Below are 19887 nucleotides of genomic sequence, written 5' to 3' on the forward strand. Positions count from 1 at the left end.
CGAACCAAACAATCCCTAAACATTTATTATTTTTACATACTTTTATACTATTTTTTTTTTCCATTCCTCAGATTTATTGTAAATATACAACAATTTGTCCATGTATAATTTTGAAATAAATTAATATAATAGAAACATGTTTTTATTTCTAATAAAAGTGATGGGCTTTTATTTTAAAGTATTCTTATTATAAATACAAATATTATTTAATTGTTGGTTTTCTTACTATCAAAAGATTTTATTTAAGTGATCAAAAATCAATTCAAAAGCTTAAAAAAATTGTTTTGAATAATATGATTTTTAAAAAATATATATTAAGAAAAAATGAGTACTTAATAGAAAACTTTTATTTCAACTTACACACATTCCTTTCATTTTCAACGTTATAATACATATGCCATGCATCTAATTCTGATTAGTATACATAAAATTTGAAGAATGATTCTTATTTTTATTTTGAAATTGTCTTCCAATCTTACAAAAGAACGGTAACTTATACTTACAATCTTACATTTCCATTTTTTCTAATAAAAAAAAAAAAAAAGATAATAATAATTAACATTATAGCTAAAGACGACCCCTTGCATTTTGGGGGGTCATCCTTTCCCATGTGGCCGCACTCCTTAATCCGACAAAATTCAATTTATTATTCTTTATTATATACAAATCATACGTTTTTCTCAAGTAATTACCTCCATTATTATATGAAACTTAATCTAATATCAATTATCAAAAATTTATATTATCCATCTTAAATTTAGAGTTTGATTCCTCTCTCTCAAATATTATAATGAAAAATTTATTACAATTACTTTATTATTATGTTATGAGAGCACAAATCTACCTACATGGCCATACTTCAATATTAAGTTGCTCCTTTCATTTTTAATACAAAAACTATATAAGTCTACTGCCGGTCATCAACAACCATAGTTTCAAATACTGTTATACGTTGGATTTTTTTTTTTCTTGAAGAATGCAAGAGCATATTCTATAAGAATAAATAAACATATCTCTAACCATCAATTTAAGAATTTCTTCAAGCTGAATGTTATTGGTTGAGATTGTTTTGGATAAGCTAAAATCTAGTTAAAATGATTACAAATAACAAAAACATACTAGATTAGTTAAGATACGATTTTGAAATATATAAATTTAATCTATTGTATTTTCAATAAGACTTAAAAAATAAGAAAATTATTCTTATTATTATTTAACTAATTTTGATGAAGTTGAAGAAACTAATTCTAAAATCTATTGAAAAGCTTAATAGAATAAATGAAAGAAGGAAAAAAAGCTTAGATTTCTTGGAAGAAATAGGATTGGAATTACATGTTTACAGTAAGTTTATGTATTTATAGTTGGCAAAAAATTAAAAAAAAAAAAAAAAGCTACATAAGAGAGGAAAAAAGAAAAAATTAAATGTGGGCAAACGCGGCGGCTGCGGTAATGGGCATGTAATGAATGGGGTTGGGTGGTTGGTTTAGGGTTTAGTGCGGTATGTGTCAACCATCACCAACATCATTGACCTTGCCATTCATATTATAAAACTGATCTGATTTCAAATCCAATTAGAAGTTCTCTTTGTGAAACTCGAACTTAGTGGATGTTTTACGAGAGAAATCCGAAGCCAATTGGCTAAGCTCCTTAGTGAGTGCTGGAGCCCCACAGTAAAACACCCCAACTCGAGTATCAGGATGATGAAGAGTTATCTTTTTATAAACTTGTCTCCAATTTGGCTTAGCAAAATGTGACTTTACTCTAGTCCCTGATACCACATCCACTCCACTCTTAGCATGTTGCAACGACTGAAGCATTGCTATCAACGCAGACCTAGCATCCCCTTCTTCGTACACACTCGTGCAATAGTTGTGTAACTCGATCACCCCTCTCTCGTCCATTTCCGCTACCTCGTTCATTATCCCTTTAAACCATTCGAATGACCCTTGCTCTCGCGTCACCCAGTAAAAGTATGCCTTTCGAGTTCGGAACCCTTTCCCGTGCTTGCTCCCACCTCGATTGCTATGCCCTTGTTGCCCATTCTCTACTGCATTTGCTTCTGCTTCTTTCTCCTCTATATTGTCGATTATGTCTTTCACTATACTCACCATTGGTGTAGCCCCAATTCCTAACCCTACTAGTAATACCACGTCGTATTTCTTGTAGTCTTGTGCTGGTGCCCCGTATGGACCGTCGATCAATATTTTCGGGAACCTGTATATCCAATTCATATAATTAGTTTGTGTTAAATCACCAATCAACTTAATTTATCCCTTGTGTCATTTCTAATTAATGAATGAGCATATTTGAATGTCTCCCAAAATGCACTTATTTTTATGCATCATACTCTCGTTACACACACATGTAAATAATAAATTAAAATAGTGCAAAAGAGAAAGGAGAATAATTTTCCATGTGACAAATCATCATCAAACCATTTAATAGAATGTATAAAAATAGATGCAGTTCGAGATACATTTTAATATTTTTTTTAATGAATATGAATGCCGTACACGAACAAAACAGTAACTATACGTCTCTTTCAGCTGATGCAGTAGTGAAACCAACAAAACCAAACCGAAAAAAGATTCTACAATTTCCGTGACCTTATCATATCATATATGAAAAAAAAATAATTCTTTATTCTTTTTTCAAAGGGTGTGTTTTGGACGAATTCTTGGTATCAATAATGCAACCACCATATGATGTGATGGACCGCAAGCCAATAACACAAAAATAAAAAACCAAAAAAACAAAAAAACAAAAAGGGTTATATTTTATGGTAACTTCTTGATATTTATTCAACCTTATCTTCATATGCTTAAATCCAAATAATTTAATGGTAATGTTAATTAGTAAAAAGATTTAAGGTTGATTTAATATCTTACTTAGGATTAGGAGCTCCTCCTTGCAAAAATTCAGCTCTGAGAAGTCCACTTTTTCCAGCTTGAGGAGGTGCACAAACTTCTGAGAAAACATTCTTGAGTTGCCTTGTCCAATCACCAAGTGTTCGAATATGAACACTCAAATAATTATCTTCTGGGGCTGAAGTTATTGAAAATGGATGCCTGTATTCATACATTCCATTAAAATTTATATAACTTTGTTTTACATCTTTTTAGTTTTTCAATAACAAAAATATAGAATATTGAACTTACCACTCGAATGGGGATACGTCTCTGCAGTTAACAAACATGTATTGCCCACTCTTGTATTTGAAACCATGTGGCTTAGACATGTGCAATGCCAGAACGTTTCCAGGATAAACAGCCACCTTAATTAATCAAAAACCCAAAAAGTTTCCCATTACTTAAATTGCAAAACAACATACCACAACATAAGCTGCAACATTTATTGTTATTGAACTAAATTCCTTACCTTAAGGATCTTCACTGGCTTGATCCCTGATCTGAATGCCCTTATCAACCTTTCGCATGCGTAAAGAACAACTGGTACCGCCAAATACATCCACGTCTGTAAATTCATACCAAAGTTTGGAGACATATTAGAAACTAAAATATACGTTTAAATAAAGAGGAGTTGTTATAACGCTTACCGTTTTCTTATACCATTCTTTCGTTAGGTAAAGATAGATGCCGTGGACGACGAGGAGGGCGTAGACGGCAACGAAGAGATGGTGGGAGTACCAAAAGGCATTGAACCCAGTTAGCTTTTTGAAGGGTTTAGGTACATTGAGCTTGTTTCTTCTAAACCATGGAGTGGCTAATGTGAAAGCAATGGCCATTAATACAACCATTATAATCCCTGTAACGCCCTCCACTCCTTTAACAAACCACCAATAGTTATCAGGCTGCTCCTCGCCAAAGAATGGCTTCAGTGGCTCGTATTGTTCCTCTGTTGCATGGAGAAGCCGAGGAAAATCGCATGTCAAATGAGCGATTGCATGCAACCCCACTCCTACAGAAATTCCCACTGCAATAACCTTGTGGAAATTGAGATTGTCATCGAAGGGAACGACGACGCCTAATTTGGTTTTGTTACGAAGCCAAGTGATGGTGTTACGACAAACAGGGAGCAGAATTAGAGCCATGTTGAATTTTAGAGTTTCGGCTCCTCCTTTAGCGATTGAAACGCAGTAACCCATTACGTTGAACACCTCTCTGTGACGGTATTGGATGAATTTGTAAGCGAAGAGACCGCCGCAGATGCCGAGCCACAGCATTAACACCCAAATCCTCTGCCAATTGTCTTCTACAAAGTACTGGAATTTGTCGTATGTTCTTACGATGGGGTTGCTTTCGTTTGTTACCTTCAGCTTTTGGCTTAGTAATTGACTTAAAACTCGACTGTCACTCACCCTCACTGATTGATTTGGAGCTTGTAATAACAGAGTTTCCAGATTGTGTATCTGCAACAGAGAAAATTACAGTATTATAAAACAGAGTTCATTTTTCAAGATTTATTTTTTTTCTAACTTTCTTGTTTGATTTCACTTACCATGATGTATCCTGCATTTCCTGGGTCGAGTTCTTCCATGATCAAGGCGGCGTATTCTTTTGCTTGTTTTTGAATTGTGGATAGCTTGTTAGCAGAAGCACTCATGCTAATAATCTACAAACAGGGTAAATTTAAACCGGGTTTAATGAATAGATTAGAATTGAAATAAAGGAGGTTGAGCCAAGAGCGTAGCTCAATTGACGTAATGTTTATATTATTGGTCTCAAAGTTTGGAGATTTGATTCTCCACCCACACTTTAATTACCGTATCTTCAAAAAAAAAAAAAAAAAGAAAGAAAGAGAGAACGGAGGCTGGTAGTTAAATGGGTACCTCTTCGACTTCTTCTTCTGTGATTCTTCCATCTGCGTCCGTATCCACCCTGAAGTTTCAAATTAATTGAAGATTTTAGTTTTAGTTTGATTTGGGGGAGAGATTGATTAAGTAAGTAGTGATAGGGATTAGGGAGGTTGGTTACATGTCAAAGAAAGTTTGTAGCCTGGAATCGAAGCTGTCATCGGAGATCTGATCCCAGAACTCTTTGAGTTGAGCTTTGTTGATGGAATCACCGGTAATGTTGCGCCTACGAGCAAGTGCACGGAAAAGCTCACCGGCGAATTCTTTCGAATCTTTGTTCATTCCTACAAAAATAATGAAAGAACCGAGTATAAGAAACAGAGTTAACTCTCCACCCCTGTTTTGGGAATTGATAACAGAGAGCTCACCAATGCATTCTCCGAACAAGGAGGAAGGGAGGAGGCCGTTGGTGGAGGCGGTGAGTTCATCGAACCGCTTCTCAACCGGAGCCCAAGCGGCGGAGGTTCCACCACCGCCGGTTTTGGCAGCGATGAACTTAAGCCCTTTAAGAGCGTGGGTGGCTGCAGATTTAGTCCGATCGAAGCGGCGAGTGGAGGTGCGGCGGTTGAGCGAGGTGAATCGTTTAAGCTCCTGAGAGACCTGTTTGATACGAGAAGAAGTGGAACGAAGAACAGAGGCTCGGAAAGAGGAAGATTTCTTCTCGAGAGTTCTTTTGGCGAGAAGGGAAAGTTCAGGGTCTTCAAGAGCGTCGGGATCTTGGCCGGCGCCGGCGGTGTGAACACTGTGGACGGCGACAGAGTCATCGCGAATATCGAGGGTGATTTCAACATAGGTGTCGTCGTCATCGGCAGCCTTGGGAGAGGAAGAAGAAGAAGAGAGGTCGAATTTAGCATTCTTCCTTTGCTTTGTGGAGGAAGAAATTGGACCGCTGAAGGCTCTCCGATCACCCCTTCTGACGCTGGCGACGCTCTCCGCGTCGGAATTATTCTCAGAATAAGGTTCGTGAGGTCTCATTTTTGGTGATGAACAGATAGAATTGGGAATGTGGGATTTTGATGTGGAGATTTAAGAAGAAGAAGAAGAAGAGATAAAGATGAAATGGAATGGAAGAGAAATGGATGATTATATATATACAGAGAGAAGTGGGAAAGGAAGAAGAAGAAGAAGGAGAAAAGGGAGATTGACCAGTCAGGATGAGACTTAGAATTTGCAGCTGGAAAGTGCTTGGAAACTAGATGGAACCCAACCATTTTTATTTTTATTTTTATTTTTATTTTGTATATTCACATTTATGAATACTCTCTTATTTGAATATACTATAGAAAAGCATTATTGACTTCAACCGATATTCTATTATTATATGATCTCATCTTTATATTTTTTTTTAAAAAAAAAGTCTCACTTTTTATTTATTTATTTCTCTCTCTCTCTCTCAATGAAATTTTCACTAAATTAATTTCTTCTTTTTGACACATGGAAATAATTAGATAATTTTGTTTATTTATTATTCTTTTGGATCTAATTACCGATTTGCCCTTCAAATTTTATGATGGTATCTATTTATCTATATTTGCTTTTTTGGATTTTGAAGTTGTTTGTTATTTTGTGGTATAATTTCATATGTTTCTATTATTGGATATAAATATTGATTTTATTAGTTTAAAACTAATGTGTCACATTGATGATATTCTTTAGGGATTCAAGGGGTAGTTGCAAATATAAAAATCAAACCTACAATATTGACAAATATACCATAAAATAAAAGAATTTACAAATATGACAAAATTTGAATCCAACACTTAGAATCTATTAGTGATATAATATAACACATTGCTAATAGGAATCTATCAACGACATAATCTATTACTAATGAATTTTGTTATATTTGTTATTATTTAAAAATATTGTTATACACTTAATTATTTAGCTCTAAAAATATTACTCATTAGAATTACCCAATTTTTTAATGTAGCAAATTTAACAAGTCATGTGACATGTTACTTTAGCAAATTTAACAAAATAACAAGCATAATGGATGTGATTGTGAAAACTATTAAAGTTAGCGGACTAAATTACCCATCACATTCCTATACTTCCCATGTCCACCAAATACCTAAATCTATCTCAAATTAGACTATAGTATAATTTTTAAATGATGCATTATTAGTGTGTAAGCAATAAATTAAAGAAAGTAATGAGAGCTTTTTTTTTTTCCTTTTTTTGTTAATACAACAACTAGAATAAGGAGGTTTGAACCTCTAAATTAACAAGTGAGGACATGCTAGATAGAAAATTGAAAGTTCAATTACGTATCATACAAATTGTATAAAATAGATAAGATTTAAATAGATACATTAATTTTTCAAAAGGTCAAATTTGTAACTTAAGTTTATGGTTTTGAGAACAGTTAGAAATGTATAGGAGATATTAATACACATCTTAAGTTGTAGTCGCAAAATTGGAATGGCATGCAAAAAGATATGGGAAAGTGAGAGCCCGTCAAATTGCCCCATCAACCCCATTTTTTCTCTCCCTCCTTCCTCCCATGGATTATATTAAATGATGTTGGACTCAGAATCATTCCTTTTCTAATTCCTTTGGATTTATTTTTTTTTTTTTTCCTTTGAACATTCTTCATAATTAGTAGGCAATGAATTGATCATCAATAATTTTTTTTTAAAAGCATGAAAATTAGATGGTTAATTTAAGACGATGTGTTATTAGACAAGAATAATAAAGTTCTAAGAGATCTAGAAAGCTTGAAATGAACTGCCATCATTGAAGAGCAAGTCAAAGTCCAACCTGACGTGTGAGCATCATAGAGCATGTATACCCGTGCCGCCAAAGTAATTAGAAAGATTTTTAAGGACCATCATGTTATAAAGAAGAATTCCATGCATATAATTTTCGAGTAATACCTAGGTACATCACTCAGTATATCCATTTCCACCACTCACATCAAAATATATTAAAAAAAAATAAAAAAAACAAAATTTACCACATAATAAATATGATTGGACAATTTGGTGGGATGCACAAAGATAGGTACTACTCAGGATGCACCTAAATATTTTTCATAATTTTCTTCCATAATAGTAAAAGAATTCTCGTATTGGGGTGCCTTTTGAGAAAAAGGGTCGTTGAATCTCATGTATTTGGTCTTATTTTCATCTCATGATATGTAGAAAGCTTTACATCAAAGACAAATTTAAGTTACTAGTCAACCTATTAGATAACATAGGTTCTATCTAAAAAGTAATTGGTAATAAGAGAAATAGCTCATTTATCTTATTAAGATTGTGAAGTCTCTTGTTCAACATGTCACATCAAGAATGTATCTTTTGGTTCACAATTATTAGAACAAATACCCATTTGAGCTTTATAAGCTTTAATATCAATTTAGATAACATGTGATTTCACCCTCAACATGTTCTCTTCAAGATGGTACATGCCTCTATGAGTTCACCATTCTTGAATTGGATCTTCGTCTTTGATTTTGGACCGAATGTCTTTTTGGACTTCATTGATTCTGACCATGTTAGATAACGTGAGGTTTCATCTCAAAATTAAAAGACAATGAGATGAATAGCTTATCCATCTTATTACAATCAGGATGGGATCTCTTAAATTTTTCAATATGAATTATCATCGCCACAACCCATACAAAGATCTTGTTGTAACATTTTACACTTAAGAATCTCCAAGAATAATGGATATTGACACTAGGTAGTATTAAAGATTGAATGAAGTGTGTTTGGGACACGAGTGTTTAGTTGTTAAAAAATTAACCTGTGCTCTTCTCTTTATACTTTATGTTGCTTTCGAGAGGTGACAGTTGAGAGCGTCCTTGGTGAGTTGGTGATGCAAGCCCTAAGTTCCTTAAAGCTTATATGTTCTCTCATTCTATTTTCTATTTTTTTTAGAGGTATTGTCGTAGTTTAATAACACTAGTTAAAGGACACGTGTGATCATATGATTAAAATCTTTAAAACATCAACTTCTAATCAGATATACTTTTAGTTATATTTCAATAATAAATATTTGATATGAAATTTAAGAAAAACAACAATAAAGAGATAATGACTAAAACTACATACAACTTTTATTTTATACATTTTTAATGAATATAAAATGGGTTGAACATAGTAGAAAATGTTTAAAACATAATTTTATAGAGTGAAGTATAAATGATTGAAAGAATATGATATTATATAAATATTGGACATGAAATTTAAAAGTAATAGAAATAAAGTGAACTTAGATGTTTTCATCTATAATAACTAAATGGATCTTGAGTAAAAATAAACTATCATAATCTTAATAACGATATACACTTGATTTTTTTTTTTCATTTGAAACCATGTCGTATCTTCTAAATCATCGTGAAATTTTATAGATTTGACAACTATTGTTTTTTTCAATAATAAATTATAGTTACACGTTTCTTAAAAAAAGTTATAAGTAAATAGTTATATCTTCTTTAAAAAAAAAAAAAAAAAAAACCGTTTATAAACAAAATCTTATTTATGTTGAAAAGGAAAATTGAAACACTCATGAAATCTAATTGAACCTCCTCATCCACTAACATAAAATTGTGAACTCTCTTGCTTTTGTCACAAAATCTTGGTCATTGTTGTATGTGAGATTTTATTTGTTCAATTTATTTTTTCTTTATTACATAGGAAAATATTATCACCTTTTATTAGTACTAAGAGATCTTTTTGCTTTAAAGATTTGATTTTAGGGTTTCTTTATTTCATCCAATGTAGCCATTCCTTGGTCTATAAAACCTATGAAATAACATATTCCTTGTATCTATAGAGACGTTTTGATAAATAAAATTTGAGTGTTACCTAGAAAAAATTACGTTATAATTTTTTAAACATATTCAAAGTTCATTTTAAACCATTTTTGTCACAATAATTCAAATAAAAATGAGTATTTTCTACCAATAATTTTTTATCTAGTTAATTCAAACGAGTCCTTAATATAAATGTATTTTCGAGTATTTATACTTGTGTTGGTGTTTAATCATAAAGGTAATCATTCTTCCCATTGATATTTGATCTCTTGGTTTTTGTGTGCTAAAATTTAATGATGACTTTTCCCTGATTGCCAACAATATAATTCTCATTGAGTCTATTAGTTTTCATGCAAAATTCATCAAAATATCAGTAAAAATAATCTTTTTAATCGTATAAAAATTTACTTTATTGAAGAACGTTGAGCCAATGTAGTTTTAATTTCATTTTCTTCATTATAATTATGTATACATCTCACATATTTCAAACAGTTTGTTCGTAGGTCAATACGCGTCTACCACGTTTAAGGTTTTTTACAGACTCTTGAACCCTTATTTGTTCTTTGTGCATTATTTTTATTTTATCATTATTGGAAAGAATGGAAATTTCTCCCTATTTTTCTTCTCAAGCTTCCATGAAGAACTTAAAATGATCACGTACATATATTAGTCAAAACAATGGATATATGTTCCTCCCCAGGCTTATGATATAAATAAATTAAGTTTTTTTAATCATAGGGTAGGGTTTAGATTATCATACTAGATAACATATTCTAGAAGGAATATGATGTATGGATGTCTTTCCGCATAAATAGAAGGAAAATTGTTTAATATAATGTTACCAACCCGCAAGCCTACTCTCTCATCAAATTATTAATTTAAAGGCAACCCTACATTTCTTCTTGTACTCTTATTATGATTATCAACAACATACGCTTTATGTCATTGATATCGTTCGGAGTAATTTGGACCTAAGAAAATATGTCAAAATCCTATATATATATATATATATATATAAAAGATCTAATCTTAAACTTGAAAATACATCATTACAAATATAACTTAAAGCTTCCGACTTTTTTTCATTATACAGTTCTTCATCTCTAATTTTACATCAGAATTTTTTTCTTTGTTTTACAAGTTTTATCATTTTATCATTGTTTTCACGTGAAAGTCATGTTCTTTATAGGAGAGATGATAATGTGAAGAGCTTAGATTAGATTACACTCGAAACTTGCGAGCAAAAAATTAAAAAAAAAAAAAAAAAAAAAAGGGGTTGGAGGAAAGGGTGAAGAAAGTCAAGTGGGGTTAGTTGAGGGAAATGGGGTAGGGTTGCATTTGTGTGACATAAGAAAAATCAAGAGAAATAAAGAAAGGAGTTTGGGGGTGATTTGGTCAACAAAGCCGATCCGTGTTGAAGTTGACCCCATGAATGCGCGTGTGATCAATTTTTATTTTAATTTACTTACAAAATTCTCATGATTTAATTTTTTAAAATACTTATTACATCTCGACATCACCTATATTTGTACATCCAACTAATAAATTTTATCTTTTTTAAATATTTTAATAGTTTTTTAGATGTGAATGATGAAAATGAGGTACAAATATAAATAGTATCCGAGACATACCTAAATATTATTAATTAATTTTCAAGTAATTAATAATAAAAAGGGAGGAGTAGCAGCCATGTTTTACTTTTGTGGTTCGTAAAATTGGAAGTGGCGGTTAGATAAGGACATGGCGGCCGGCGTCTGCGGAACCCAAAAAACAAACCAACCATCATCGGACGCAGTCACACAACCCCACCGACTATCTGCTCTAACACTTCACATACATCCAAAATTTCTCTCTCAATCTCCATCCTTTTTTTTTTTTAATATTTTAATTTGTTTATGGTATCTCCGAATCTTCAATTCATATTGATGAAATGTAGAGCTCTTTATTTTAAAGAATTTTAAAAATAAAAAAACATCAGAAAAATATTAAAATTAACAGAAAATCTAACTAAGATTTGAAATGTTGGACAATAATTCCAAACGACTTTTTAACGAATGAGTTTGAGAAATTTTCACTGAAACATTAGAAATCATATTTAAAAAAAAAAAAAAAAAACATTTTAGTTTCGAGTGTAGAATTGTGATTCCCTCTCAAATTTTCATATAATATATGAAAATGAACCAATTATTCTCATTTTATCCCTTCAAATTTCTCCACCTTTACTTCCACCATATTTGTCGGGGTGACCAACACCCGTCTATCGATAGCCAAGGACCAACTGTCACCTTAGCCACCGTCCACCTTTGCCACCATCACGATTGTAGCCGATAACTAGTGGTGGATCCATGATTTTTTTTCAAGGGCTTTAAATTTTTAATGTCATGTCTAATATGTTCTTAACATATGCAACTTTTTGTTTAAAAACAATTGATCTATCAAATATAAAATTGAATTTTATGTCTAATGTAATTTAAACTTTCAATTTTGTGTATTACATTCATGAATATTATAAAGTATTGAATAGCTAATGATCTATTACATACTAAACACAACATTTTGAAAATTCAGAAATTTATTGAACATAAAATTGAAAGTTTTAAATTTAATATACACAAATTAAAAATTTAAGTTTATACTTTTTAAAGTTTATAGACCAAATAAATACAAGTATTGAAATTAAAGATTAAATTTGTAATTTAATCCTAAAAAATTCTTTTATCATTATATTTTAATTTACTACACGTAATTCATATAATTATTTTTTTTCTTAACGTACTAGAATTTAAATGTATTTTCATGGTCAATATAATTGTATAACAAAAACAATATAGTTTAAAAGAAATGCATGTAAAAAGATTTGAATTTGGGCCTATTGAGATAGGTTGCAGCATACTATGTCAAATAACCATAACTATACTAATAACTACAGTGACTTTGTTTCATACTAATATAAAAAAGCAATGAAATTGAGGGGTCGAATGCCCAAACCTATGATAAATTCGTCATGCCGATCAAAATACAAATTTAAACTTATTAAGTCATAATATTTATTAATGACCGTCTTTTATATTAATTTGACATTCGTATACAGTACTGAGAAAACTAAACAAAATTGTGTAGGGAAACACTTTTAATAACTAAACATAGTAGTGTTTTGATTCTAAATAGTTTTTCTAATAAAAATGTTTAAAAAATATTTTTTTTTCAAAAACATTTTTTCAGGCAATCCATAAAAATATTAAATTAAGTAGCAATTAACATATTTTTACAGCCTTTAATTGAAACTAATAACTTAGAGAAAAGATAATAGTATTAAATGAGAAATTTTGACCAATCATAAATTGTCACGTCATTACTAATTTAACAATAAAATTATGCAAATACTTAAATTTGGAATTAATTAAAAGTCGACATGTATTCTAAATTGAAATTAGAGACAATAATTGGTAGAATTGTGATGTTGCCACATATTTTTATCACATCTAATTTGGTCCAATTTAGTAACTATATTTGTGGCCAAGTTCAATTAAGTCAAACAATAGGCTTAATTTGTCCAAAGGCCAACAAAAAAAAAAAACTCAATTAATTGGACCAAGCACGCATTCTCTAATAAATGGAAAAGTTTCTGTTCATTTTAGGGTTCATAAACTTAAAACTCCAAATAGAACTTAAAAGAAGATTCTCCAACCATCAAAAGACTTCCTAAACTCCTGAAAACTGAGTTGAACACTTGAAGATTAAAGTCCTTTAAAAATATAAACATTCTTCTAAGACTTCAACTTCAAGAACATCAACGCACTATGTTTGTCAAGTCAAAGAGAAGAAATAGGCTAAACCGCACTCAATCCATCCATACAACATGATAACTTTTTTCGTAAAGAGTAAAGACAGCTAGAGTTAAGAGTGAGAAGGTCCACCCTAAAAACCAGTGAGGTATTAACTAACAACTAAGTCCTTTCTGAACTGCATGAGATAGTTACACATTATACGACTCACCAACATCTTCACTTGCCTCTAGGGGCTCGAGAGAGCAGAGCGTATAGCTCTGCCATAGTTATGCCTAGTCAAGTATAGTATTTCATCTAAAGTTAAAGTATGTAGGCATATTTGTGTTGCCATGCTAACAAGGCAATAGTAAGAAAGAGGAATGATCCGTTGATAGCCTTTACCAAAATACAAGAAAGGGGAGAGAACCTTCTTTCTATATCAAGGATTCGACTTGTATCATTGATACTATTAGGAATTGAATCAAAATCTTTAATTTAAAGGGAGAAAAAGAGGAAAAATTCGAAACAAAAATCTTTTGATAAGTCGATCCTAAAAAAAAAAAAGAAGTATACACATTCAAGAGCTGGGAGAATTAAAGGGTGAAGTGTTTGAGATCAAACCACATCTTCATAAATCCACATAAATTCAAGTTCAACTCAACAAACCATATTTCTCCAGATACCTCGTGTGAACAATAATGTGGAACACTTATTGTTAGATATTTGGAATTGATTATATTTATTTAAGGTTGTTTGGCTTTTTTCATAAACCTATTTGGCAGATGTCTCAGAAGTTGTCTCATAAAATATCTCTCAAGATACTAATCCTACAAATTTATTATTTCGTCATGTGGAAAATAGTGCAAAGTTGATTTTCTGGATTCTTTCCTCGTTTGTGCTCTGCAGATTTCGAATGGGGATGTTTTCCTATTTTCATTGTGCTTATTTAAAATGCAAGAGGTTGTCTTGCTAGACTTGTCGCTTTTGAATAGTTTTTTGTTGAAGCCTTTTGTTTTCTGTGGTGGCCAAATGTTGCAACTCCGATTCTAAAATTATCATTGATCTTGAAGTTGTTTCTCTAAATCATCGTTCAAGTTTTCTTCAAAAGAAGGTTGTCTCGGTCTTTAGAGGAACCTAAAATATCAATACTTGAGAAGAGATTCTCTATCTTAAGGGGAACCTAAGACTTTACCAATATATATATACTCATACTTAGGAGGAGCCTAAGTTTTTTTGAAGGGAGTCTCACAGTTAAGAGGAGCATGAGTGATCATTCACTGAGTCAAGCATTTCGTGTCACTATATTTGTCGTAGTTTTACAAATAAGTGCAACGTTGTAATTATACGACTTCATATCAATGAAAGAATCTTCTTACAGACACACTACCCCCTAGACGTAAGTGGTATATCGTCGAACTGGGTTACTAAACTGTGTGTGTTATATTTCTGAGTTTGTATTTTTGTTTTTCTAGTTGTTCTTGCAATTTCTAACGCTTCGTGTGTTGACATTAGTATACTGTATGGTTGATGACCTTTATTTCACTTATCTAAATCCAAAGTCCTATTTGATAATAGGGTTACAATAGGACGAAGCCAAGGCAGGGATGAACTTTTCATCCCCGTTCTCATGAGGATTTGTAATCCTCATCCCCAACCCATTCTCCATTTTGGGGAGTTGGAGAATTACCATTCGGAGATTGGGTCCCCATAAGAAAAAATTCACCGTTTATTTTTGTCACACCCTACTCCAGATTAGCCTCTTAACCTAGATGGAATGGTGATTGCAGTAGTTACCAACCCTTTTGCTGGCACTTACTGCCTATCTAACCTATTGAATTTTACACAAACCCTGAATACATACGTATCATAAATATACCAACATATTAACTCAGAACTTAACAAATTTACATTACAGGGTTTCGCAACATTGTTCATACATGAATATTACAACTCAGTGAGCCCCATCTAGAATACTAGTCACTAGACAGACACATGTGTACTAACTAATACAGGTCTTCAATTACACTTCCTTCAACCTGTTTCTTTGTGTGGCAGAGCAGCAACAGAAAAGTCTTTTGGGAACTGACAGCTACCTGAAAAGGAAAACATTTGAAAACGTGAGCTAGAAGCCCAGTGAGTGACTTAATAAAAACATAAATGTCATGTTTTAAACTGAAAGCTTGAAAACATAATACTGAAACTAAAATATACCAAGCAAACGTGTACATAAACCTTTAAAACCACCATTAAGCATCATTATTCCTTAGTTGAGAATGAGCATACATCGCTCTAGCTCCCAACGTCTGTTACCGACCAAGAGACCCATGCTTCGGCCTCCCTTTGTTGGTATATAGCCTAAGAGACCCATACTTCGGCCTTCCTTTTTCTAGTATATGACCTAGGAGACCCATACTTCGGCCTCTCATTAATAACTACCTACGTGCACGTGGAGTTTTCTATGTACCGTCAACACCTTAGGTACATTTATTCAGAACCCATACTTCGGCCTCTCATTAATAACTACCTACGTGCACGTGGAGTTTTCTATGTACCGTCAACACCTTAGGTACATTTATTCAGATACCTTCCTTACCTTCAGTATCTAACTCACTTAAGCTATCAAGTTCACGAAAAGCACTAAAAGAATAGTTTTTAAATATAGCATAGAAAACTCTTTAGGATACCTTCCCTACCTTCAGTATCCTTTTTCATTATGTTTAGGAATACCAACGCATGTATTTTGACAACCTTAGGTATTTAAAATATAGTACATCAAGCTTCATTTAACCTTAGCTTTAACCCTAACACATGCTTCATACTTTGTGAAATAAGTTGACTTAAAACATATTGAACTAGTTTGTAAGCATGCGTTAGACATGGAAAACATACTTGGAAAACCCACAATAGTAAACATCATGAAAATGGAGTTACTAAAATATTCTGAAAGTATTTGGACAAGATAACATATTTATCATGTCAATTTCCATGGAAAACATGTTTTACTTAGCACGTGAAATAACTTTCAAACATATGTTGCTTGGCACTTCATATAACACTTAACATGAGAAATAACTTTAAGGAAATCATGGTTTCTAAATCATTAAAACATTAAATCATCACATAGTCACTTACAGCTCGTTGGGGCTCTTAACGGTTTATACACCTCTCCTAGCTCTTCTTGGCCTAAAAGGATATAATTCCCAATTAAACTACTTAGAATTCTTAGCAAAATACCTCAAATAGTTCATTTACTAACAGAACTTTCATCATCAAAGACAGCTTTACTAACGAGATACTCATCATGAGTGAATCCTTCCTCATGAGCGAGATCCTCATTATGAGCGAGATCAAGCTTTTCCTTAACAAAACTTCCATCCTAGCGATACTCACCTTATCAGAGAGATTCAGCCCAATTTTTAGCGAGATTTCCTTCTAGAGCGAGATCCTCAGCATAAAATTAGCGAGATTCTCATTCTCCATATCTCGCTATAACTCTCCACGGTGAGTTGTTTGCTTGTTCTTCCCAAGCAGCTGTCTGCTTATGCACAAATTCTCTGTTACAATTTCAAAAATTCATAACTCAAAATTCAAACCTCTTTTGAAGAAACCTCCTTCTACAAACATGTTTAGAATTGAGTTAATTTCTTACCTTAAAATTTCAGCCAAAAATTCTTTATAATTTGGCCTAGAGCTTCCAATCCTCACCTCGGGCCCTGATTAATCCGTGATTCTGCCTCCTTTGCAAATTCCTCACTTTTGTTCTTTTTCTCCTGCAATCTTTCTCTGGCAAGCCAACCTCGAAAACTAGATTCTCTCAGCTTTCAAATGGCACTGAGTCACTAAATTTACTCATGTAAATTGCCGAAACCAAGCTTTCGAAGTTCCTCTTCCTTTTAATCTTCCTGCCACGCTGTCGAGGATCAACCGCCACGTTACCCCATATTAGTGCCTCTAGCCCAAGCCAATAAATGAGTTTCCTCATTTAATATGTTTTTTTTCCTTTTTCCTTTCTAACAACTCCTATAAACAACATGGACTTCCACTTATTAGATATTTAATATTCATTCCTTTGGCTAAACATGCTTGTTCAGGAAACTTAGAATTCAGGATTAGCTACACAAGAGCTTATTTCTTCTTGCTTCCATCCTCTATCCCTCCTAAAACATGGCTTCATTTAACTCATTAGAAAACATCACATTACTTACTCTTACTTAAAGTAATTAGGGTTTGGTTTTTACAATTTTTTTATTTTTAATTATTTGTTTATGTAAAATCAATTAAAGTTTGATATTTATATTGAAATTATAAATATTTTTAGATAAGAAATTAGTATTATTATTGTTTTTTAGTTATTTAAATTAATAATTAAAAAATATTTTAGATTTGTAAATTTAAAAGTTAATTATATTATGAAATGAATTTTTTTTTCAAAAAAATTAAAAAATAATTAAAAAAGTAGCCATATAGAATAGCAAATCCTATAACATATTCATTTCATTAAAAAAAGCTAAAGAAAAATTAATAGAAGTTACTGTTATATTTATATTAAAGAAAAATAATAAAGATAATATATATTAAAATAATAAAAAATATTGGGGGTTGGGGACAGGGATCGGACAGAGATACCCTTGCGTCCTCGCTCCATGATTCGTTTTGTATCTCCAATTTGACCTCATCCACGATTTAACTGGGAATTCCTCATCCTGATTGGGATGGCTCCTCTTGAGATTTTTACCAATCCTGTTTGATAAGTACTAAAATAGTTATTATACACCATTAAAAAAAAAAAAAAAAAAAAAAAAAAAGATAAATTTCCATGGTGATATTTAATTAATAATTTTGAAATTTCAAATTTAAAGTTTTATATACGCCAATTTTGAAAAAATGAATTGCTGATTAAAGTTTCCTATTTTTAAAATATATCGACTGAAATTAATATGGCAATAATGTATCGTTCTATATATGTGATTTTTTAAGTAAAATATGTCTGAAATTTGGCACAGTATGTATCTTTATATATGTCTATGTCGACATCAAACCGTTTAAATTCCAATACCAAGGGTGGTAGTGGAAGCATATTTGTTTGATATTATTATTGATTTGTGGATTTGCATATATATATGTGTGTGTGTATATATTATTATATGTTAGATTTGATACTCCATTTTCTCATGTGCACAAAAAAGAAAAAAAAAGAAACCTTTGAAATGATTAAGTCTAAATTTGTTCTAAGTTGATGTAATAATGACGGGCCATATAAGTAGAGGGGTGTTGGTGTTGCTTCCATTATCCCCATCTCCATTCATATTACACATTATTATTCATCAAACCCAACCATAAATTTAATATACTTCCACTTCTAATTTCCCTTTTTCCTTTTAATTTAATCATATTGCTTCAATACAAGACACCCACCCAACCTTATTTGATTAAAGAAGTTTAATTCTAAATGTGAACCACTTTAAATCACTAACTTTTTTATATTTAATTTAGTATATTACTTAGTTTTTATTTTTTACATCGGTGAGTGTTTAAGTCAATTGATATGCACATTTCAACTGTTTTTAAAGAATATTTAGTTGTTAAAGTGATTTATAAGAATTTAAATCTTAAACAGATGATCACAATAACGTAAATTCATTTCCTCTAAACTCTAAGCGACTCTTACTATTAATCAACTAATAGTAGTTGGAAATAGCAATATACTAATTTGAAAGAAAAAAACCATCACTTGTCTTTGAGTATTGGTAAGAGGACATTAATATATTTTTTATCCCAAGAAAGACTTTAAGCTACCTACCATGTGTTTGTTTTTGTCCAACAAGGTTATCTAAGATATTTAAACAAATTAGGGGCTATTCAAATGCGCTCTCTTATAGTTAATAGTAAATAATTTGAACAAACTAGTCAAAAGTGAAAATATAACTAAGATTATCAAAATTCATTGGTTTTTTTTTTTTTTTTTTTTTTTAATTTGGGTATTCAAAATTTTCATACCGTATTTGCAAATTAGTCATTATGAACAAATTTTAAATTAACAATGATGTTTCTTCATTTAACTATTTGGAAATACATATTGTTTTTCAATTCTATATTCAAACCATTCTATCATTACGAGGATACGATTAAATTTGATCTCTAAGTTTTAAAGTTTCTATGAATTTGGTTTTGAACTTTGAAGTTTAAATCGATAGGATTCCTATTTGAAATTACAAATTTAGTGTAGGATTATCGTTACTTTTAAAATCTTCAAATTTACTAAATATAAAATTTATTTAAATTTTTAGAGTTTCATTAGACATAAAATTTAAATTTTATCTAATAGATTAATAGATTTTTTAAAAATTAAAATTTTTTATTTATTAAACATGAAATTGAAAGTTCAAAAATTTACCAGACAAAAAATTAAAAAAATTTAGAGATTTATTATACAAGAAATTAGAAATTTTAAAGGGAAAAAGATGCAAAATTTCAAAATTTAGAAATAAACTTGCCACTTTAAATGGGAGGGGAAAAAAAACAAAATATGAAAGTTTAACGGTGAT

At 31.3% G+C, this 19887-nt stretch overlaps 1 protein-coding gene across 1 annotated transcript; it reads right to left on the reverse strand.

Moving 5' to 3' along the window:
- Nucleotides 1-1270: 1270 nt before the first annotated feature.
- LOC120090507 (respiratory burst oxidase homolog protein D) lies at nucleotides 1271-5999 on the reverse strand. Its single transcript, XM_039048220.1, has 9 exons — nucleotides 5182-5999; nucleotides 4935-5097; nucleotides 4790-4838; nucleotides 4459-4572; nucleotides 3557-4369; nucleotides 3379-3474; nucleotides 3159-3274; nucleotides 2889-3068; nucleotides 1271-2214 (listed from the first exon to the last, which is right to left on the reverse strand). The coding sequence occupies exons 1-9, from the start codon at nucleotides 5786-5788 to the stop codon at nucleotides 1572-1574; spliced, it is 2781 nt and encodes a 926-aa protein (XP_038904148.1). The 5' UTR covers nucleotides 5789-5999; the 3' UTR covers nucleotides 1271-1571.
- Between the last annotated feature and the right edge of the window lie 13888 nt (nucleotides 6000-19887).

This window comes from Benincasa hispida, chromosome 11 (assembly GCF_009727055.1).
Source record: "Benincasa hispida cultivar B227 chromosome 11, ASM972705v1, whole genome shotgun sequence".
Lineage (NCBI taxonomy): Eukaryota > Viridiplantae > Streptophyta > Magnoliopsida > Cucurbitales > Cucurbitaceae > Benincasa > Benincasa hispida.

What these genes read in the sequence shown, in the direction of transcription:
- LOC120090507 (XM_039048220.1), bottom strand. Translation starts at nt 5,788, where the DNA reads ATGAGACCTCACGAACCTTATTCTGAGAATAATTCCGACGCGGAGAGC. An exon ending in CTTGTTCGGAGAATGCATTG is followed by an intron (nt 5,098 to 5,181) that starts GTGAGCTCTCTG and finishes TTATTTTTGTAG; the next exon opens with GAATGAACAAAGATTCGAAA. An exon ending in CTACAAACTTTCTTTGACAT is followed by an intron (nt 4,839 to 4,934) that starts GTAACCAACCTC and finishes TTGAAACTTCAG; the next exon opens with GGTGGATACGGACGCAGATG.